The sequence below is a fragment of the Coturnix japonica genome, chromosome 12, assembly GCF_054131305.1.
Source record: "Coturnix japonica strain WE chromosome 12, WE-NBRP24, whole genome shotgun sequence".
NCBI classification, from domain to species: domain Eukaryota; kingdom Metazoa; phylum Chordata; class Aves; order Galliformes; family Phasianidae; genus Coturnix; species Coturnix japonica.
Window position 1 is genome coordinate 22,490,111 of NC_140674.1, and position 24,146 is coordinate 22,514,256.

At 48.9% G+C, this 24,146-nt stretch overlaps 1 protein-coding gene across 3 annotated transcripts; it reads right to left on the bottom strand.

Moving 5' to 3' along the window:
• Positions 1-1,503: 1,503 nt before the first annotated feature.
• On the bottom strand, positions 1,504-24,146 carry TSC22D2 (TSC22 domain family member 2). Of its 3 annotated transcripts, none has more exons than XM_015872133.3 (4): positions 21,590-24,104; positions 9,037-9,108; positions 3,662-3,713; positions 1,504-2,930 (listed from the first exon to the last, which is right to left on the bottom strand). In XM_015872133.3, exons 1-4 carry the CDS (start codon positions 23,557-23,559, stop codon positions 2,670-2,672), a joined length of 2,355 nt encoding a protein of 784 aa, XP_015727619.2. In that variant the 5' UTR covers positions 23,560-24,104; the 3' UTR covers positions 1,504-2,669. The 3 variants fall into 3 exon arrangements, with proteins under 3 accessions (XP_015727619.2, XP_032302548.2, XP_015727621.2); XM_032446657.2 differs by having other exon boundaries at positions 9,000-9,108; XM_015872135.3 differs by lacking the exon at positions 9,037-9,108 and having other exon boundaries at positions 21,590-24,146.

Consider the following 24,146-nt stretch of genomic DNA (forward strand, 5'->3'; position numbering starts at 1 on the left):
GGGGGGCAGTCTGTATAATCAATGATTTTAAATAAAGTTCTTCTCAAATGTGAGTCAATTCTGAGGATGGCAAACTGTTGGATTCTGGGTGTTACGTGGGGACCCTTCACCCCGGTGCCGTGGGGTCCATCGGTGCTGGATCTCAGTGCTGCCCTCAGCCCGTTTCTGCCCGGCCGTGCTGGGGCGCTGCCGCCGGGTCAGAGCAGGGGCTGTAGGACGGGCCGTGCTGACCTTGTGCGCCCAGTTTGGCTGCAGACCGTTTATTGCAAAGCCCCCTTGGTACAAGCACGGGATGCACCAGCAGCTCAGCGGCTTTGCCCCTGGTCGCTGCGCTCCTCACAGCGCTGGGTGCGGGAAGCAGGACCCGGTGTTTGAGTCACGTACAGAGAAGGGCGCGCAGTCAGCGCTTTGCTGTGATTGCAGCAGCAGTTTGTGCTGGGGGGGCGGTGCCGGCGGTGCCTGGCAGTGAGGCAGCTCGGAGCTGCGCCCCTGGAGAAGGGCCGCTGTATTTCAATGGGGCTGAGCCGGGGTTACAGCACCGGGAACGGGGCGGGGTGCGCTGCAGGTGCGAGAGTCCGCGGTAACGGCTCCGGCTGCGGCACCGAGCGGCGGCAGGGACCAGGATGTGCCGACAGCGCCCCCGGGCGGCCGCAGCCAACAGCACCGAGACGCGGCAGCGCGAGGAACCGGAGCGAGGGGGGGCGGACATGGAGCACCGGAACCGTGAGACAGCGACAGAGAGCAGCGCGGCCCCGCAACGACTGCAGCTCTGCGATACGGGAACAGAGCAAACGAACAGCGGCACTGAGGGGAAAAGAGCAAACAAACAAACAGAACAGCGGCACTGCGGGCACCGAACGGCGGCACTGCGGGCACAGAACGGCGGCACTGCGGGCACCGAACGGCGGCACTGCGGCCCGGAGCGGAGCGCGCTGCCTCGCGGCGCCCGAGCGGCGATGGACGCGCGGGGCCGGCTCCGTGCCACGTGCGCGGCGCGTGCTCAGGGCCGGGAGGATGCGGCTCCGCGCGGCACCGGGACGGGCTGGGAACGAGGACATGGCTGACACGGGACCGAACAGCGGCTGCGGGCACGAGGAGCGCAGGGCGGCCGAGGGACGATGCCCGAGAGCGGAACCGACCGCGGGGTGCGCACACACAGCTCCGCCTGCTGCACACCCCGCACGGCACAGCACGATATGGCACAGCACAGCACGGCACAGCACACCCCGCAGCACAGCGCGCCCCGCCCCGCCCCGCCCCGCAGCGCTGCCCCCTGGCGGTTCATCCCGCACACAGTGCTGTGGGTGCTGCCGTTCCTCCTCCCCGCCGCGCGGTGTCGCCGCTCCGGGCCGCAGTCCCGCCCCATCCCTTTCCCCGCTCGGTTCGGTTCCTCCCCCGTCCCAACGCTCCGGTTCCGCTCGTGCTCCCGGCGCAAACACCGGCCGCTGTCGGAGCCGGTTCCGAAACGTGCATTTAACGGAAGCACTCGGTGCACGCCGCGCGTCATCTGCATGTCGCATTTATTAAATACATTAAAATCTGCAATGTAACAAAACGTTTCCTGCATACGAAATTCAAACACCATTTAATGAACAGAGGATGGCTCACGTCACCGCCACCAGCCCAGCGCGGCCCCGCGCCTTGTTCGCCTTGTTCACAGACTGATCCACGTTACAATAAGAGTGTGCTGGATAAAAACATGAGGTACGAGAGTGGTTCGGGGGAACAGGTCATGCAGATCATGCGAGACAGCAAAGAAAGTGTGAATGAGGAAACACTAAATAAAAATACATAGAGAATGTGCATCGTAAAATAAAAAACCAACTCAATGACACAGCTTCGCTTCTTTGGTTACAAAGGAGGTTGAACAATTTCACAGCTTTTTATTCCCACCCAAAAAACCAAAACAACCAACCAAACAAAAAAAACCAACCAGAAATGACAGGAAATGTCCCAGAGCGGAGAATCGCGGCCATTTCTACCAGGAAATAGGGACAGAAAGGAGCAGTTTCTTCATCCAAACAGCCCGTCCGTGTTATTGTGTTTTGGGGCTGGTGCCCAGCCCTACGGACACACTGTGCTCTTCATACTTACACTCTATACAACATTTACATTCCAGCTGATCTTCGCTACCGTAAATAAATACCGAGGGTGAATTGCCATTAGTGTTAGAAATCTGCCAGGATCCTTTTTGTTCAATTATTGCCTACGGGTTTTCCCTACCAACGCAATCCCGTCTATCGTCCCACCGACACACACAGATAGCAAAAAATTCAAATAAAAAAGAAAAGTCCTGTGACATTGTTCATCAACATAATGAAAATAGCAGCCCCGTAATAAATAACACAACGTAAATGAAACTAACGTAGGCAAATGGGACTAATGTGGAGAGGACGGCAGCTCCCGGGGCCAAGCGACGCCTCTGAACACGGGCAGGCTGGAAGCTGCCCCGGCCATGGGAGCAGCCCCTGACAGCACAACGGGAGCAGACCGCGCTGAGCCACACGTGGGGGAGGGAAAGCTCAGGTGGGATGATTGTCTAATACTGAGAAGGCCAAACACGCGACAGAAGCATGGCTACTGCTTTCATATAAAGTGGAAGGAACATCAGTGGCACACGAGGACAGGCTGCTCTCGGGGGTTCTGCTTTGAAACGAGGCAGGAAAGCTTTACGCTGAGGAGACATTCGGCTGCTGCGGAGGCTGTGCTGGCTGTGCAGGCTGCGCTGTCACCGCCGGCACCTGCAAAGTGCTACTGGGATTGGCCTGTTGGGCTGAAAGTTGGGATAACTGGTCGTTGTTTGAGAGGGATTTCAACAGTGCGTTCTCTCGTTCAAGTAAAGAGTTTCTTTCGACTAATTCTTTTATTTGTTCCTTCAGAACTTCCACTTCTTCTCTCACTGCGTACATCAAATGGCTTTTCACCAGATCCTGCAAAGAACAAACCAACAGTCACACCGCCTGCAGGAGCGCCTCCAGCCCAGCATTCAGTTTGCTGCTTCCACTGCAGCAAGCAGGAATAATGCTGGGCAGCCGGAGCACTTCTGACAGCATCTAAAAACTGGAGCTCCAAGGACGAGTAACACGGCTGCTCAGCTCAGTATAAACACCAGCATCTTCACTTCCAGCACTCAGCAGTGAGCTGTGCACACAGCAACTCCACACACCTACAGCCACCGCAACCCAGCCCCCTCCCCGGCACACAGCTGGAGCTGGGCAGCATGAAGGAAAGCATCAGCTCCGTCCCGAGCAGATGAGGTGGGAGCCCCATGTCACACAGAGCAAACAACACAAAATCAAACTGGATGTAACTGAGGCTGAATGCAAAAACACGGCACAGAGAAGTAACAAGTTAGCTGTGAATGAACCTCACTAAGAGCTGTGCTATTCTCAGCACCCCCTGGAGCTCCATTAGCTTGTTTGCAGAAGTTTACACAAAAATTTGTTTTAAATTGCTGTAGGACGAATAATGCAGGTGAGGAGCTCTTACAGCAGAAGTTAAAACAATCCAGGTTTGTGGCTGTCCCAGTTCTTCATGCTCAGAACTCTTCCTCCCCCCCAAGCAAAGCTCTGTCTGACCCAACCAAAAGGATATTACAGACATAAGGAAAGACAGCACAGCTGGGAGCGTGAGCTCAGCCACGAGCTGGGGCTTAACTTACCATTGCCTGTTCTATTTTGTTGTCAATGGCAACAACACTTGCACCAGACGCGCTGTAAATATAAGCAGAAAACTTTGTTAGAGCATTACTGCATTGCTTGGTTCCAACTCAGCACCTGCTGGCACCCACAGGATTCCTTCAGCATTACTTCCAAGGCCAAAGCCACAGTGTCACACATCCAGCACACAGCTCTGCGCCATCCCCCAGCACACGGAGCAGCTGGAGCTCCTACGTGACACTGCTCCTTCACTTTAGCGCTGCTCAGAAGAGACGTACGACGCCACAAGCTGCACAGTGCACTGGAGCAAACAATAAATTACCTGCTTTCATTCCCTGCCTCATCTACCAGCTGCCTTTGCTGGGGAGGAAACGGATTCATGGGATACTCACGGGGTCTTCACCTCCAGCTTAATTTCTGCTGAATTGTTTCTTAAAAGCACTGAAGAAAAAAGTTTGACAGTGTTTGTCCTCCGACTCCACTTAAAGATTACTTCCTATAAGAAATAACCCCGTCAGCTCTGCCTCTACAGCTCTACAAGCAGCACCAGCTGACAGCAGAGACGTGCCCACGTGTGGGGCTCCAGGACAGCTCTGCACAGACAGATTTCAGTCAGTTCTCAGCAGATTGCATCTAACCGTCTGAATGCACTGCATGCAGTCTGAGCAGCCGTACTGCACCACCTGAATGCACTGCATGCAGTCTGAGCAGCCGTACTGCACCACCTGAATGCACTGCATGCAGTCTGAGCAGCTGTACTGCACCACCTGAATGCACTGCATGCAGTCTGAGCAGCCGTACTGCACCATCTGAATGCACTGCATGCAGTCAGAGCAGCTGTACTGCACCACCTGAATGCACTGCATGCAGTATGAGCAGCCGTACTGCACCACCTGAATGCACTGCATGCAGTCTGAGCAGCCGTACTGCACCATCTGAATGCACTGCAGGCAGTATGAGCAGCCGTACTGCACCACCTGAATGCACTGCATGCAGTCAGAGCAGCCGTACTGCACCATCTGAATGCACTGCAGGCAGTCTGAGCAGCTGTACTGCACTGTCTGAATGCACTGCAGGCAGTCTGAGCAGCTGTACTGCACCACCTGAATGCACTGCATGCAGTCTGAGCAGCTGTACTGCACCACCTGAATGCACTGCATGCAGTCTGAGCAGCCGTACTGCACCATCTGAATGCACTGCAGGCAGTCTGAGCAGCTGTACTGCACCACCTGAATGCACTGCATGCAGTCTGAGCAGCTGTACTGCACTGTCTGAATGCACTGCAGGCAGTCTGAGCAGCTGTACTGCACCATCTGAATGCACTGCAGGCAGTCTGAGCAGCTGTACTGCACTGTCTGAATGCACTGCAGGCAGTCTGAGCAGCCGTACTGCACAGCTGCAGCACTGCAAAGCAGTGTGACACAACAGCTCCATAGTGTTGAAGTGTACCTTTAAATCCCACATTACAGCAATTGAAGCCTTCCTGTGTTCAGACCGTTTTCAAGCCACACTACTGAAACACAAAATAATCACCTTCACCTCCCCAGAGTCAGACCTGTGGGGCCACAGAGGCGTTCCCCACTCTGCACACTGAGCTCCCCGTGCATGCACGGAGCTCCCCGTGCATGCACGGAGCAGAGCTGCAGCCCATCTCAGGGCACACTGGAGCAGCACACTGCCCTCCCACCCCACCTCCCTGCAATCCCACTGCAGCCCACAGCCCCACACCTGGCACAGCGCTGCAGCTGTGGGCTGCAAGCAATAGCTGCCAACACGCTCTGCACAGAGCGAGCTGCTATCAGCACGGTGCAGCCATGGTACAGAAAGCTGGCGTGCAGGAAAAGGCAAAGTTTGCAGCCAGGGTTGGAAACTTACCTCTTTGTAAATACATAACACTCACTGAAATCACACTGTAAGGGAAACCTGCTTATGGCTTTCTACAGTGAGTATCAGCAGCATGCTCAGAAATATTAGTTACACACAGCAAACCAAGCCCAGCTGCTGGAAGAATACACTGCTATTTGGTCCATTTTATCCAGGCTCACAGGAACACCAGCGCTGATCACTGCACACAGAGGGAACCAGCTTCTGAGACTGAGAAAGGAACAGCCTTCATTGCTAAACCAACAAAGCCTGTACTCCATAAATAAAATGCCACGTGTTTAGCAAGGAAATTGTTGCAGGTGACACAGGCCCAACTTCAACAGCCCTACTCAAATGATGTAGCATGGGAAACAGGCAGGGAGATGTAGAACTCCCAGCCTCATCTCAGCACTCGGGTACGACAGGCTCAGCAAGGTGTGGGGTGCTGGGATGGATGGCTTGGGCACTCAGCAGAACTGGACAGGAAAGGAGAGGAGGTGAGGCAGTCCTTTACATCAAGGAAGGTATGGACTGCGTGGAGGTTGGTCACGGTGATGAAAGGGCTGAACGCCCCCAGGCAAGAGGCAGGGGAAAGATACCTTGGTAGGAGTTTGTTAAGGACAATCCAACCAGGACAAAGAAGCAGATAAATATTCTATAAGCAGCTAGCGGAAGCGTCATAGTCAGTAGAGCAGGAGGAGGGAACACAACACTAGAGAACACAGGCAGCAGATCATCCTGAGTGCCATCACACCACACACGGACAAGAAGGAATCAGAGCCCATCAGCATGGATCTGTCAGAGGTCCTACCTGACTAACGCCATCTCCTGTGATGTGACCCACTCTGTGGATGAGGAAAGGCTGCCAAAGCTGTTTCCTTGAACTTCAGCACAGCACTGATACAGATTCCCACAGTGTTCTCCCACAGAAACTGCCTTGTGGACAGACTCCTGTTTACCAGGTAGAAACCCAGCTGCGTGGCTGGGCCCAGGTTGTTGTGAATGGAGTCAAACCCAGGCAGCAGTACAGGCTGCAGGCACTGCCAGCAGTGTGCCCATGTGGCCAGGAGCATCCAGGCCTGCACCAGAATTAGTACGGCCATCAGGACCAGGGAAGTTCTCAGCCTTGGTGGGACTGCATCTCAAATACTTATGCCCAGTTTGGGGTCCCTCCCTGCAGGAAGGATGCTGGGCTGCTGGAGCACATACAAAACAGCTCACAGGCAGCAGCCGAGGGAGCAGAGCTGTTTAGGTTGGAGGGGGCTTCAGGGCCCCCCCACGCTCTCTACAGTAGGCTGTACCCATGTGGGTGCCTGTCTCTTTTCTCAGTGACAAGGTACAGGATGAGAGGGAGTGGCCTCAAGATGCACCAGGGTAGTGCAGGTGGGGAAGGATTCCTCCCAGGATGCGGTCAGGTACTGGGATGGGCTGCAAGGGGCATCCTGGGGGGCTGAGGCTGCGTGGGCTGAATTCCCAGCCCCAGAGGTACAGTAGGTACCTGCCTTCAGCTGTAGCACTATTTAAGGTACCTGCCTTGAGCTGTAGTTCTATTTAAGCTGCAGCTCTATTCAAGCTGCACAATTGTTGGGTCTTCTATCAAGCAAACAAGTACCTGTTTCCCCAGGACAAGTAAGCTTTCTACAGTTTTACATGAAGCTCTGAAGATCAATTATTCAGAACAACATAAGAATCGATCTCAGAGGCAACGCGTGGGTTATTTTATCCCAGAATTCTTTAGGGGAAAACAAGACCTGTATCAGTTGAATCAGTTTGAGGTTGCGACAGGGATGTACAATGCGGCTCCTCCATAGTCTTGATAAAGTCAAGCTGCACTAACAGAATAAAGCACCTTTCCCCCCTGTGTGAGGGCAGTCACCTCGCCCATTGCCTTCCATGAGAAGCAAGCGGTCAGAAAGGATCGAAGCCCTGATATTTGTGTTGTTTTTAGAAGATTTCAGGTGGCATTTTAAGACTTTTAATTTCAAATCAGGAAAGTTCCACCTGAAAATAAGCACCAATAAGGCTGCAATCAAAGCACAAGATGTTAAGCTGACCTTCCTCCTCAAAGGGGAGCACCTCATCTGACAGACAGGCACAGCACAGGGAGGAGAAGTCTGGCACAGCCTTCCATGGGGAGACCTCATCCAACTCACTGCTTTCATGAGAAGCATGTTTAGCAGCAATATGCAACATACACATCTCTGACTGCTCACATGATGGGAAAAATCCACATCCAGAATTTACATTGTGAAAGTTTAATCTTCATATAAAAATGCAGTGGAAGCTTCACCATACCTCCTGGAATTCAAGTTTACCAAAAATAATGGCTACATTTTAGGAAAACCCACCTGAAGCTCCTGTTTTTCAGTCTGCAGGTCCTTACAGTGTGTTTCACAGCTACAAAGGCCGCTTGAACCCCAGCACCAACACAGCCCCCCCCACACAGGGCAGCACCAGCACCTCGTGCTTCATGCACAGCGTTACTTGGTACAGCTCCACCAACAAGGAAGATGTGCTTTTCAAACCCTGCCCAATGCCAGCACTCCAACAAATCCCAGCAGGATGCATTAGTATCGCATTCAGCCAGAACTGCACCATACACAAATTACTGCCAAGCCAACTTTGAAGGATTCAGTTAAGTTTTGGTGAGGTGAAGAGCCTTCTCAAGTCAAATGCAGCCATTACAATGACGACATCGTTATCAGTGCTCAAATAACTGAACAAAATCTGCATTCCACAGAGCTCACTAAGCAGAAGTGTCGTGACAGGCCAGAGCATCACAAAACATGGAGTCACAATCACTAGGACTTAATGCTGACAAAAAATAAACCTTAAAAATCATTGAAGTGTGGGGAAGAACCAGCTCGCAGCTACTGATGAATTAGTAATGCGTCTCTGACAAGCCATAACTACAGCAAATACAACTTTGTTGCACCTCATTGCAGTTTCTCGCCATGAGCTCAATGCCAACACAGCAGCTTTGCTTCCTCCTCATCTCTTGTGATGGGTCACGTTTGTTACTCACCTGGCTTAACTGAAGCACAATACGTGCAAGCCACAAAGCTTCCTTCCCTTGCACCAAGCCCAAAGGATTTCAGCTTCATCAAAATCGTGTTTAAATACAACATTTTCACACTTCGTTTTCTGAGATCGCACTTAAGAGCCACAGCGACAGTTTCATTTCTTTGGTAAAAGGAAGCTGTGAACATTTTAGTGAATGCCAGCTAACAGCTGAACAGCATTAAACTCTTTCAGTTGCACATTATGTGTGATACATGCACAATGGAAGGAAGAAAAAAAAAGTCATAGTATTTCAGACTTGTTCAGTTTTGAGCTTCAGTTCAAACATTTCAATTCCATGGCTGCTTTCAGACTTCTAAGCTGCAGAAGTGCAACATGAAGCTCTGAAAACAAGCAGCACTTCTGTACAAATGAAATGACGAGAAACTTGCATAGAGCAAAGCTGTTCATGCATACCTCAGCACGTATGCATTCCATATTGAAGCATTCATACCTATCCCAGAAGGGCTTTGACTCACGTAACTTGTTGAAATGGAACGCTTGGTAGAATGCAGTAGACGGATTCCTATGAGATCCAAGAATCAAACAGAAATATTGAAAATGGATATGGAATAAAAATGCCAACTCTTATTCTGCCTGCATTAAAGAAAGTGAGCTATCCAGACAGGTTACACTGATGTCCGATAGTCAGAAGAGCTCAGTGACCAAAATCCTTAATGTTTCTATGGGTTTCCATTGAAAACACACCAATTAAAAAAATAAAATAAAAATAATAATAAAAAAATCATCCCCAAGCCCTACAGATACTCACACGATTTCAAGTTGCTTCTGTAAAGCAAGGTCTGTGTTGTAGAAGCTGTTACTGAAACACCTCCTAGCACGCCTCCTGCAGGTATCTGTGCAACTAGAGCTACATATCCTAGATTCAAGGACACTCTTCACATTTCCCATAGTATTTCACAGAAAGTCTCTGCAAACAGTACCCAGCATTTCTGTTCCATTTCTAATTCCACTTCATATTAGAAACACAAGAGTTCTTTGACTGGGCCTCTGAATCAGAGCTGCATACATCACATTCAAGCTACAGCAGATTAAGTTACAATTGCAGAACAAATCTAGTTCAAAGTGGAAGAGAACCCAAGGCAGTGCTATGTCTGTAAGCACTCCCCACAGGGTGCCTTGCAGCCAGCCCACTGCTGCTCACAGCACAGCTGGGCACTGCCAGCCCGCAAAGCACAGACAGTAACTGCTCTGAGAACCAAACACCGCAGCACAGACTCTGCCACTCAACTCTTGTGACAGCCCAGACCCTCCTTGCTCAGAGACATTCACGCCACAGACAGCAACGGTACCAACAGTGCAATCTGCAGACCACAGTTATCCAAGGACTCATCTGCTGGATTGTTGCTTACAGAATAGGAAATGAAGCAGAAAGACAGAATCCCTCACTGCTAGCAGCTGTGTCAGAGCATTACACTTAGGCTTTAAAAACTCTCCTTCCGACACCACAGTTTATCCTTACAGCAGAGAACCCACAGCACAACTGCAGAACACGACTCAGCAATCTGCAGAAATGACACTGGTAGCAGCATTTGTTACCACAGGTTTTAAAACAGAAGATTACACCAGCATTAGAAGCACAGGTACACAAAGAGAGTACTTCTTAAATAACTTGAAAAGAGCTGTTTAAAGTCTTTCCATTTAAGAACATCAAAGCAGCAGCATCATAACAGAACTTTGTCTGAAGCTATTTGCTTCCCAACCACTTTCCAAGGTCAATAACGCCGTGTATCAGTGATGATCAGGACTCATTTTCTTGCAGTGCTCGTTGCTCTGTCTCCTCCCTTCACCCTTCCACACGCACTGAATTCAGCCTGCAGCCTGCTACAGAAGTGGCCTGGTCAAGCTGACAAATACCATGCTCTCCAGTTGGAGATTCTTAGGTTTTCAGAGGATATTATTACATGTGTGACAGTTAACTAGTGACAGGAGAGCAGTGTGCAGTAACACAAAAGATAAAGGGCATCTGAGTGATGCAATGACAGCACGAGAAAGCAACTGGCATCTGCAAATAAAACAGCCTTCCTTTGCTTACAGGGAAGATGGGGCCCAAGCTCTCCTAATTCACTCATGTCAGAATGTGAAAATTCTCTTCCTCGGACAGCAACTGTAAACAGAAAGGCATTTATCTTCCAAGATACATTTACTTGCAGTATACAAAACCCCGTTGCTATTGCTAGGTATGAAAAGTTGTGGCTTCCAACCACAGGGCCTGTCTTTCATCCGAGCTATTTTTACCCCGATACCCACTGCACAGTGTACTCCTACTATACTTAAGAGAGTATCCAGAAAGGTATCAAGGTTTCTTCTTAAGCTCTCACTTGTACACCTTGCTGTTGAGATTTTTTGGTACAGCCCAGATCATTAAGAGCACTGTTTCTACTCCATAGCTAGATTTTAGCAAGGTATTAATAGAGGGAGATGCACTACCTAATAAGTAAACCTGAAGCGGTAACATGAGTGATGCCTGATGTGCAGGCCTGAGCTGACATGGTTCAGTTTTACCTATTTATAACCACGTTAAAAAGCAAAGGGTTAGAGAATTACGAAAAGCTCTTCAGTTTGATTAATTATTGAGCAAACTGCAGCCATGTAACAGCCAAACTGTCAGCAGCTGTTCTGACACTGCTGTATCAGGCCTGGGACACAAAGGCAGAGCCCTCAGCCCCAGAGCACACTGCAGCTGTGGGCCCCAGTCCCAGAGACCGCCAGGGGCAACCAGCACAGGAATATTAAATGTTCAGACTGTATCCTACTTTGAAGAATGTCTCAGCTTCTCCATGAAGGACCCAGGACCCACCGTATTGGTTTCCTCTAAACACTCCACTGTTACTGTTTCTAACCAGTTCTAATGTGACACATGTTACCTAAAGTTAAAGGACAGCAATTTTATCAGTTCTCTGACTACTCATAGCAGCAAGCTTCCCTTTAAAGGGAAGTCTAAACCATACCCGAACTCTCCCGAACACTTAGAAGCACATCCTCCTATTGCTGCTAATCACAACAAGCATACGCTGAATTCAAACTCTGCCTGGAAAGCTGGCAGAACTTCAAGCACCCAGACAGATGCCTCCCACTGAAAGAAAGGCTCTGAGGCACAGCCCCGCTGACACGAGGCCTTTCTGCTGCTGCACTGCTGAACGAGGAGCAGCGGAGCTCCCACACAACCAAAGGGACATTTGGTGGCCAGCAAAGGGCAGCAGCTGAGGGCTACAACCATAGAACTCCTGGGCTCTAACGCACCTTCTTCAGAGTGGCAAAGAGTTCCCACTACACCAGACAGCTCTGTCTCAGTATCACTGGCTGTAACACGAACAGGGATGACAGAGAAGACAAAAAAGGCTCAACTTCTACCTTTGAGCGTGAAGAACACAAGGCCAGCAGGTCAGACAGCCATGTTCAATACCTCTGACAGAAAACAAAGCAAAGTAGAACCATCCACTATTGAGCAAATCAGAATTAAGGAATTTGTTTGACTTTAGGTTCCCTACGAGAAAAAAAACCGAATAGGCCTCATAAAGAAACAATACAAGATATAAGCATAGTATTATAAAATTAGCAGAGCATTTAATGCCACGTTGCATGACATTTCTGTAATTAACACAAAGAGGGTCCAACTGATCAACTACCCTGCACGTGTGGCTCTCCAGGGGATCAGCGGGAGTGAAGGATGCATCAAACACAGCTCTGCAGTGTCTCCTCCTCTGAGTTTGTTACGGGGTACTTCAATCCACAACTTGGACAGTGGAGTACAGACTATCTTTACAACTACAGATGATCTGCAAGCACACAGGAGAGCAAGCAGGAACAGAATTCAGGAAGGTCTTGCCCGATTGGAGCAATGGTCTAAAGTGAAAAGGATGCAATTCAATAAGGATAAGCATGAAGTAGCAACAACCAGCTGCATTAAATATAAACCACTGAACGAGCAGCTGAATGCAATTCCACAGAAGAGAACCTAAGCTAAAAAAAACCAAAAATCTTGCAGAAGTACCAAACTTGCAGTACTACTGTGCTACATGGAGGTATACACAAGCTAAATGAAATCCTGTTTTATTTGGCCCTCCTGAGTCCGTGCTTTAGATTTCATGGACAGTTTTGGATACAGACTGTACCCAAAGGACACAAGCCTACCAATGCTCAGCTAGGACCACAAGAAGATGCGTTACATTCTTTTTCTTCTGTTAACCAGAACTGTAAGTACAAAATTTAAACACAGAGGACGGATGGAGGACAACTACAGCCTCAACATAGTTTAAAGTAGCAGATATGAGAAATTCTTCTCCTTGGCAGATGAGTATAATCAGAGTACAGACATCATGGGTTCTAACTGCAGAAAAAGTTTAAAACTAAAGATGAGATTTGGTTTCCAAATGAACACTAAAGAACAAGGAAGACCTCTTACAAGAATGGTAGAACTCCAATGATTCCAGAAGAGATCAAGCAGCTTTTGCTCCAAAAGGTCTCTGCCCTTTCATCCCTCAGATCAGCCCATACAACCACCCCACTTGAGACTCACAATATCACTTGTAAGAGCTTTAAAGTTCTTCCTCTGAATCAGATCAACTCCTGCAGGAGCCAAATGTAACTATGAAATAGCATAGAAAGCAGTAAAGAAAGAGGTTGGTTTATGCTCTGAAATCAAGATGCCTTTCAGTTCCGTTGTATTGTCTTGGTGAGGGTTTTTTGGGTGGAATGCAAAGGGTAAGCACTCTAAAGCAAAGTTTAATTGCACAGTTCAGACAGCAGCAGTAAGCTTAAGAATAGAATGTATTAGTAAAACATCTTTGTGCTCCTAGTCTTAGAAGGCCATTAACCATGAAGTGATGCTCTTGCGTCAGAAGGATGGAAAATTCAGCAAGCTTCTAGCCTCTTCATTCTTTGCACAAAAGTCTATATGGACCTGCCAACATGCCTGTAAATACAGGTGTTTAGCCACGTTTATCAAAGCAAAGAAAAGATGCTGGTATATCTTGTACATCAACATTGTTCATACAGCAGCAAAAGCCACTCTGAGAAAAAAAAGCAACTCAGAGAGTCCAAAGATCAAGTCAGTAAGCAAACACATTCAGCACCTATGGAATGGCAGGTAGTAATTAACAGCCATTAGCTTAATTTTGCTTAAGAGAACAGTCATCTTACACAAATGTGACTTTACTGTGGCCACCAGTAAGGAATTCAAGTAACAAGGAAAACTGATGTACAGCCACCAGTTGCCCAAGCTGATGCACGCTGCTGGACAATAGCAGCTGCCTCCTTGGTTTCTACAGGTTACACAGATGAGATACAGCGGTGCCCAGCAGCATCTGGAACACAAGCTGGTTTATAGCTCAGTGTCGTACTGACCATCAGAAGGCTGCCCTTAACTCAGTTACCAGCTACAACCTGTGACACTGACTGATCACTGCTGGGTTTCAGACGAAAACACACAGGGTGGTTTATTCAGGAGCCCATCCCAGGGGGCACAGAGGGGTTGCCATTCCTTAACAGTAGCTTATCAGGGAACTCCGTGTGAAGTTTATGGTATTTCAAGATTATGTTTAACCTAACAACAGAATTCCTTCTCCACTCCTCTGTTAACAGACATTTCATTTATACCTCTTCCTGCAACCTTGGTCCAATGGCATTTCCTACAAAACACAATAACCAGAGTACAAAGCTCACATGAGAGACTTTCAAAACGTGTGGCAAAGTCAAGGTGGAATTAAAAAAGGAAAGGAAAAAAAATAATCAACATTAAAACTCTATTATTTTGTGCTTAATTGCACAGCTCAATTGACACACTTATTTAAAGCCATTCTATTTGAAATATACACCCTTCCAAAGCAGAAGGCACCAGAGAGGTGCACGCAGTTTCAGGAGCACTGTGAGTACAGCTGCTCACTCAGCCTGCACAGCCATCACTGGCTGCCAATGCTGGAGGGAAGGCATCCTGCACAGCTCTGACGTCTGGCAGAGGCAATGTTAGGAAATCAGTCTTAATTTCTTAACTGGTTACAGTAATTTAATATATTTGATATCGATATGTCTGCTGTTAATACAGAATTCCTAAGTGTAAAAATCAAGACAGGCTCCTTTATTACATACTCCAGCTAGTACAAGGTGTTCTTTAGTGCAGGCATTCTATAAACATTTGCTTTACGTAAGCTAATCAGAACAGACGCCTCAGGTGCACCTACACCGAGCTGTCCACTCATGTCTACCGATTGCTGCTAGTAGTTCCAGGCTTTCTCTAATGGGCATCGCTTTGTCACTCCTGTCTGACACATGTAGATACACAACCAGCACAGCAGTGTGAGAAATGGGACACTTTTGCTGATTTTATTACAACTGTTGAAAGCATGGGGGAAAGCATCTATGAAGGAAGAACTACAGTTGATTTATACTGGCAAAAATTAATGGGGGCAGTGGAACACCACACTTTCCATACCCTGGGCCTTGGAAAATAGCAGGGAGGCACCTTGCCATAGGACATAAGTAATGGCATTCTGTAACCGTGCTAGGTTAACAATCATTATCGGAGCCAGCTTTACTGAAGAGTTCAAACAATATATTCTGATGCAAGTACTGAATACTTATGAAAAAGCAAATACCCATCTCTTAAGTTTCAATTTAAGACAGAAGTAGTTTGAAATTCAATGAAATTCCACTATTCCTTTTACACTAATTCAGTTCTCAATACGTAACATAATTACCCTGGTTTCTAGTAAAGGCTACCCTAAGAAGCATATAGAATCTCTGTCTATCATGACATTTATTAGTAATACACAAGGAAGTTCAAGAAAAAGTCCATCACTTCTCACCCAAAAAGATGAAAGACAACTGCTGCGCAGCTCAATGACTCCTGCACGTGTCCAGAAGTGAGTGAAGTAGGTGGAGGGCGGATGGCTGGGCTAGATGATCTTAGAGGTCTTTTCCAACTTTAATGATTCTATGATAAATGCAGCAGAGAGCATCTTTTTCCACAATCAAATACTTACTGATCACCTGCATTAAATGACTTAGCTGACAAAATTAGCCATCAGTTGCTATAAACATCATCTATACGTACATAAACACCGAATCATTTAATTTAGATGTGAACACATGCTCTCTGAACTAATTTTAATAATTATTCGAAAAGAGCTTCATCGATGTAGCTCTCTCCCCCAGAAAAACTCACCGAAGCTCCAGGCAGCCAGAGGTGCTTTTCTGTTCTTTTTACAGGACACCTACGACAAACGCAGGTCACAGCCCACATTAAGTGGCCAGTGCATGCCTCACAGAAAGGGGTTTGTGAGAGTCAGAATCGTATTGTTTATGACAAGGTTGAGATAGAAAAAAAAAACCCCTCACCTCCCAGAGCTTTCTCCCTCAGAGAAGGACCAGCAACAAACCTATGGAACACGGTCCTAGCCTTGTTGATATTTTAATCAGAGCAGAACGCCCTACTTGGAAGTCAAGGCAGAATAGGTCCAATTACACCTTCCAACAACTTGCTAGCTAGAAGTAATCCCACGAACTGCTCCAAAACAACATAATCCACCACCTTCAAGCTAGAGAAAACAGATTTTATTCTGTACACAGTGAAGTCCCTACTCATGGACCAAAGGCAGTGTGAAGCAGGCAATGCCCACTGCCACCACCAGGCCCACCCTGACCACGCTCCTGGCCCAGCTGGCAGCCACGCAGCACCAAGGCTGGGCACAGTGCTACTACAGCCAGGCTATTTCTGCAGGGCTGCCACAGTTATCAGCCACAGTGAATTTTCACTACGTAAACTCACAGCTGCATAAAGAATAACTGGACTAGGTCTGTTTTTAAGCTTAAACAGAAAACAAGCGCAAGATTTCTCAAACTTGCTTTCTCACTAACTATAGTTAATCTTAATTGTTGTAGGGAGGGTACAGCACAGCGTGGTTCAGGAATCACTGAACAACTTTGCAGGCAGCTTCAAGTAACAACAGAGCAGAAAACATCTTCCCAAAGAGACAAATAGAGATTAGAAGCTGCCAGAGTCGATGGCAACACCTCACATCTCCCCGTGTCCCAGCAAGGAGCTCCTGCCACAACTGGGAACAGCCACAGAAGAGGCTGACTTGCCTCTGCTCAGGCACACCACGACAAGCTCAACATGAAGAATACCTGAGAACACTTACACCGTGTGAACAAACACCTCAAACTCCACCTCACAAGGGATGCAGGATCTACTATCTGCTCACACTGCACTGCAAGTGACTGCACATCTGAAGAATCTGTTCAGAGGACTGCAGTTCCAGCAGTCACTGCAGATCATTCTGTACTTACACAACAGATACAGGAATAAAAGTGAACATACGAGGCCAACAATCTTCCAGAACTCATAGAATCATAGAATCACAAGGTTGAAGAGGACCTACAAGATCGTCCAGTCCAACCATTCTCCCATAACCACAAGCCACTAAACCATGCCTCGCAGCTCCTCATCCAGACGCCTCTTGAATATTGCCAGGGCAACTCCACCACCTCCCTGGGCAGCCATTCCGGTCCCTGACCACTCTGAGGGAAAAAGTTTCTCCTTATGTCTGATCTGCCCCTCCTCTGATACAACGTGTGGCCATAAATTAAAACACACTTCAGCAGAAGACGCTCACAGAATCCTAGGGAATCTTTATCAATTGTCTGTCAGCAAAGCTGGCACTCTGCAAGAGCAACAGGCACTACTAATCACCAGCCTCATAATCAAAGAAACACAGCTACCTTGAAGTGCAATGGGACAACATTTAAACACACCATACCATAACCAGGAGCAATTCCTTTTTGCAGCAGGGTCACCGAGGGCCAAAAGAGATTAACAGCAGCAAGAAACCCAGCCCTGGCAGCTCAGCAGCCAACCTGCTAAACATTGCAAAGTTCAACTTGGAACAAGAACTTCCAACACACTCCTATGAAGCTATGGCATTATTCCTGCCATACAAAACAGCATTCAGAGAAAAGCTATGAACACCTGCACTCTTCTGTAGGGGACAGAAGGAAAACCTCCAGCAGTGGAGCTGCTTGGACTTGGGTATACAAAGTACAGCGAAGATGGGGACAGTCAATAACCGACAGCAATGCACCTCAAGTACTGCTCACTAACATGCATTTTCAGAACACTGCCATTTTTCCTCATAAATATGCACCCAGGGCAACACAGAACAAGCTGGTAGCAAAGTTGCATTAATGTCTGTTCCTCAGTTTTGCCCTTGTATTACACACAAGGTCTTAGGAGCTCAGTTCCCCAGTTATGTTTATCAGCAACAATTAGTACACTATACAAATAAGTGACTTAACTGAGCAGAGAGGTGTGCTGTGTGGCTCTGCATAACCATAACCAGGCTGCCAGCAGTTCAGCTGCTGCAGCAGACATTCACAATTGCAGCCATTCATTAGCATTCCTGGAATACAGCCTGCCCCGCTCGAGCTGCTCAGATATCTCTGGAAAGTGATCGACACTCTGCTCCTTTTTCAGCACTCCTGGTAATTTCTTACCCCCAAAGTCTGCCAAGCATGTAGGAGGTTTGCACAAGCTTTCTCAGTAACATTCTTTCAACGCACACAACATATTTCCTTTCCCCCCAAGGGCCTAAGAAACAAAAGCCATGCACAAAGCCAGCTGGAACATAACACTTGTCAACTATGAATTTGGGCATATGGACATACAGGTGAAAGAAGAACTGACATACACTGACCCCGAAACACACTGCTACTGAAGGCCCACCTATCTTTGAGTCCCACTTCTGCCTGCGTTCACAGTATTTGCCAGATAACAAATTTAAAGAGCACTGCGAGGCTCACGGCTGCCTCAGAGAGCAGCATTTCCCAGATCCTTGAATGCTGCTCTTTATTCTAGTCATAGTCACATTTACAGAGGAAAATCAAGTTCAGTCACTCTGTAGATCTTTCATAATTAGTACAAGATATATTTCTTCTTAATATCTCAGCAAATTAGTTGCATAAACTGAATACCACAGCTCTGCTTCTTAAATGATGTGCCAAGGGTACTTGGTTTTTCCCCTTCAGACCCCACTTCCCTTCCACCCACCTTGGTAAGATTTCGCCATTACCCGATTCTGCATCACTCAGCAGGTGATGGACTATTCAAAGCAGGAATATCAGGATTTCAAGCAAAATGCCTTGCAAAAAATTTAGTATTCCATCTGCAAAACAGTTTATCAGTCATGCTACATACACCTCCTCTTCTACCTTAGACAAAGAGCAATTTAGAACAGTAGGTGATCAGACAGGAACAACACAAAGAACTTTTCACAGACAAGAAGCTGCTTCTCGTAACAGATCTCTGCCACTCACTGCAGTTCTCAGTCTGCTTCAGATGAAGCCCCTTCTCAAACTAGTTTACCTTTAATGGAGTTCCTCTTCATATTCCAAATGGTGAGTGATTTAATAGATGAACTCGAGATACTTAGAGCTATATGGTATTCTTTCATCAATTTTAGAATGATGACCGTAAGATTCATCCATGCAAATTCAGTTCCAAGTATGTCACGAATGCTCAAATACAGGCAAAGGTGTGAGGAGAACTGCAGACACCTGCCTACACCAATCCACCTTCCTGCCATGTGCACATTAGGGCTGAAAGGAAAAGCACTTTCCACAAAATTTGTAGCTCTCAGGACCACAAAGTAAATCCTCTAACCAAAGCCAAGTGCTCACTTCCTGAACCTGCAGGCAGAGCAGTGACTCATGGTGAGCAAACTCCTATTGTGCCTTATTAGTGTTATCAGTGTCAACCCTCTGCCTATTAATGACATTTGAAGGTCTTCATTAACCATTTCACCACTGATTTCAGTCCAGAAAACTGGAAACAAGCCCATAGGAGTAATGGTGTGATTTAAACTTCTGGAAAGAAAGAAAAAAAAAAGACAAAAAGAGCAGGCAAGCAATGGTTTTGTAATAAAGCCTCCTCAGCAAGTAAAACAAACAGAGGTAAAGCAGTGCCTAAAAAGCTGAAATCAGTGAAGTCAGGCTGCTGCCTGAGGGGAGTGAGAAATAAGCTTGGAACTGCACCTCCTACCTCGTGTGACGTGTAGGCACATCTCAAGCGAGCTCTCCTTACTTATCAGCATCCCTAAAGAAAACTATTCCAAGCTGGCACAGCCTCCCTGCCATACAGCTCCACTCTGTGCCACTGCAGTGGATGGTGAGCCTTTATCTCCTGGCACAGAAGAACGGAACAGAGAAGTCTGCATTTCTCCAAAGATAACCACAAGTTGGTTCCTCTGCCGCACATCACACAGTGGCACGTACAGCAAACACAGCACACAGCAGCCGTTCCTGTTCCTCATTGCTGGCTCTCATGGCCACGCTTCCAAAAGCGCTTCCTTAGAAACTAATGTTGTACAGAACAATTCTGCAGTTCTTCAAAACAAAAATATACTACAAAAATTACTTTAAAAAACCACTGCCCAGGACGTGCTGCCCAAGGCCTGTTTCACCATTCCCCCCACAGGTGTCCCACCTGCTGCTAAGTTCTTATCATGACATGAAGTGATCCATTTGGCACAGTCACATCTGTGACTACTATTTATACAAATATTTGGGATTACAAGCTATGCAAGATGAACATTAGCAGTTAAAATGACTAAAATTACTTCTCTTAATATATTGGGATGTTGAAAAATGACCAGTTTGAAATCAAACTTTTCTTTGCGCTGAGGTTTGTCAGCAATCTCCCTAAGGTAGGCACATCCAGCTGCAGCCTTACTAATGCTGTACAGCTTTAAGTGGAGCACAGCTGCCCACAGCACTTCTTGTATGAATGCCTTACCAGAACTACTGCCCCAAACGCAGCATCAGAGCTGCAGTGAGAACAAGGCCAGCATCACCACAGATACAATTCTTGAGGCCTGATGTGTTTGAGGTGCCTTCCCCATCCTATTCCCCACCCCCACATACACAGCAGCTTTACTAGAAGTACTCCAGGAAATGCCGACAGCATTATCTTACAGCCTGACATTCTTCCCAGGGAGGGCAAGCCTATAGGACAACTTAGTGCATCAGAACCTCTCATAATGGTGTTATGGCTATTCTAAAAATAGGAGCAGGAGTACCCCACTCATATTTTATTCCCCCAAATTGCAGTAAACAAGCAATAAATGGTGAAGCTTTTAATTCAGTGCTAAATACTGCTCTCCCTGGCAGCCCCTCCTGAAAGGCGCAGTCAGTTCAGAGCAGTTTCAGCCACCATGCCAAGCAACCTGCAAGGCCTGTGAGAACCTAACAACTGGGCACTCCCTCTCAGGCCCTTGGCCGCTCTGCTCGTACTACATTGTAAAAGTCTGTTCCTATTTTCCAACTAAGTGTTTCTTTGAGGTTGTACTTTTCCACTGAGTCGACATCCTCACCCAGATAAGCAGAGTTAAGTGGTATTCCTTTTGTTTAATTCAGAGAACTATTATCTGTAGACCTTCCACTATGTTAACACATCACATATATCCAGGTGCAAGTATTCTCCTTACTGACACAATACAAAATGAGAGTTTACCAGCAGGTTAAAAAGACAGGACAGTGCAGCAGCATGCCATGTCCTGCAAGGCCCCTCACCCGACAGCCCAAAGACAGCAACACACTCATCTCTAACAAAGAGGGCAGCACAGCAGCGGAGCACTACTTTCACCTTGCTGTCATTTGCCTGGTTCACAGTAAGCTCAGAGGAAAGGAGGAGCAAATAGACTTCCTCACACTGTGAGCAAGGAGCTGTAGGAGGGGTGACAGTTTCTAGCCCATCTTTGAACCAGAAATTACATTTCTTGTGCACTAAGCAGCTTTACAGCCACTTTCTGCCTGCTCTGAGAACAAGAAGCACAGAACAGTTTTCAGGCAAGCAGTGAATTGTACACTGCAAAGAAAACTCTAAAATTTCAGTTAAAACTTCTTGAAAATATGAACTCATAAAAGCACTGACAGTAACTTGAAGATTGTTCCCTTAAGAAAAAGGTATTTTGATAGTGATATAAAATAATTCATACCTGTCTTCATCACCATCAACAGGAATAGATATGCCAAACACAGAGCTGGCAAGACTGTTCATAGGAGTACTTGCAGGTAACTGAAGAGGATTTGCTAGAGTGTCTGGAATGGGAGGCTTCACGAGAGGTTTAATTTCGGCCGTAAGAGAAAGTGATGGCTGAGGTAGGGGTTCCGATTTTCTTCTAGTATCATCAATCTGGCCTATTACAGATTGAGCAGGAGTCTGAAACTGTCCGAGGTTTGACTGTGGCAGATTGGTAGGTACATTAGGTGCACCTTGTATCAAGGAGTGCCCGACGTGCTGCTGCTGCTGGACAACAGTGGTACTTCTGCTGACAGAAGTGTGGCTAGGCAGCTGTGACTGGACCAGAGTAACAGGAACATTTGGCATAGTAACAGAAGTGGTAGACACACTAGGCACACTTGTACCGGGCACAACTGCAGGCACGTTCTGAACTCCAGAAACCACGGCATGGGGAGCACCAGGCATTCCAGACACTTGACTGCTTCCACTCATTTGATGCTGAGTCACAGATTTCTGTTGCACAACCCCTGCATGTCCAATTCCTTGCTGCACCACACCTCCTGGCTGCTGGACAGCAGTCTGACCAGCTTGTGTCTGGCCACTTTGCATAATTCCTGATCCCTGTGCAACTGCTTCGGCTGGCTGCGCTGGCACCCCCATCACCGGTGCTCCCCCAGGTGAAGGGCTCGGGCCGGTCACCTGTCCCACAGGCAGGTTGGAAGCCGCAGTACTTGGAACAGAGCCTGCAGGAGCCTGCTGAATAGCTCCTTGAGGCTGCATAATTGTCATGTGTTGCATGTATTCAGACTGACCAGAAGGTTGCGTTGGCAGTAGGTGCACTGGTGGAATCTGGGACTGAGAATAAGCAAATTGTTGAGGCTGAGTCACTGGTACGCTTGCTTGCTGCACCTGCTGCTGTGCCACAGGAATGCTTGGCTGGCCCATCGTTACGTTTGGAGGTGCTATACCTTTTCCATTGGGTCCAGCCTGAGCGACACCCTGCGTATTTACCTGTGGCTGTGATTGCTGTGGCACCATTATCTGCTGATTTGCTACCGAAGCCCCAGAAAACATAGACTGAGCAGTACTTTGAGGCATGGCCCCACCTATGGGTTGTTGCGACTGCTGTTGTTGCCCAATGACAAAATTAGGTTGCTGAAGAGAGGCCTGGTTCATCTTCTCTGTCTGGAGCAGCTGTGACACAGCAGCAAGGGAACTGTCAGCTATGGAATCAGGGCCATGTGCTGATGCTGGCACAGCTGAGACCACAACAGAACCTCCTGTGGCACCGAGCCCACTGTCCCTCTCTTGAGCAGCTTGCTCAAAGGTGCTGCTGTGCCTAATGCAATCTCCAGTCCTGCCCAAGACACCGCTATCAGAGTCCCGGTCATAATACTCCATACACGTCCATCGTCCTCGCCTGTAGGGTTCCCCGGTACCGTGATCCAGCTTGATCACCCTGAAACGTGAGCTGCACGCAGCAGCGGCCACTGTCTGAGCCATAGTCCCAGGTGCAGAGGGCCCCGAGGAGGGCAAGGCAGGTTGAGCACCACCGCCCGCAGCGCCAGCAGCTGGCAGGGGCACGGCAGAGCTCTTGGGCACAGCCCCCCCATTGGGGGCTATCGCTGGTGGCGCAGCAGCTCCCCCCACAGCAGCCGCAGCCAGCTGCCCATCCAGGAGGAGGTTGGGAGAGACGCTGCTGGGGGTTTCAGCCTCACCCACGTTGTTGAGAGTTTCTTCAGACGAGCTCCGCTCACAGACATCCTCGGGGCCGTAGTCGGTGGCTCGGGAAACGTCGAAGATCTCGGAAGACACGTCCTCGGTGCGGGACTCGTCCGGGTCGTCCAGGCTCTCCGTGTCCTCGGTGATGCTGCTGGCCACCTGCGCCGTGGTCACGCTGGTGATCTGGAAGCAGCTCTTCTTCTTGGCCGGCATCTTGGACATGCTTCCCCCCGTTCGGAGGGGCCGGGCCGGCCGGGCCGGTGGAGCGCGGCCCACCGCGGGCTGTCAGTGCGTGCGGGCCGACGGCCGGCCGCTCCCGTGCATCCTCCGGCGGGTTCCTGCGGCGGGCGTTGGGCCGCGGCGCTCCTCCCCTTCCTCCCGGCCGCTGCCGCCCTCCTCCTCCTCCTCCTCCTCCTCCCGCCGCCGGGACGCGGCTCCGCCGGGCTGTACCTCGTGCCTTCCTGCCGCCCGGGGGAGGCGGGGCAGGGCAGGGCAGGGGGCGGCCGCACACGCGGACCCTCGGCCCGCCCCGCGCCGGACGGACGAGGACGAGGCCCAGGCGGCGCCGCGGCCCCCCGCCCTGCGCCGCGCTCTACCTGGACACCAGCGCCAGACGCATCTCGCTCGGAGCGGCCCCAGGCGGAGCCCCGGGCGGTGAGGCCGAGCTGTGCGGACCGAAGGAGGCCGGACGGGCGGGACGTGCCGTTACGTGCCGGGGGCCGCTCGGTCCGTGCGGTGTCTCCGCGGCGGCGCCGGCAGCGCGGGCAGCTCTGCCCCCCTCGGCCAAGATGGGGCTCAAGTTCTGCCGC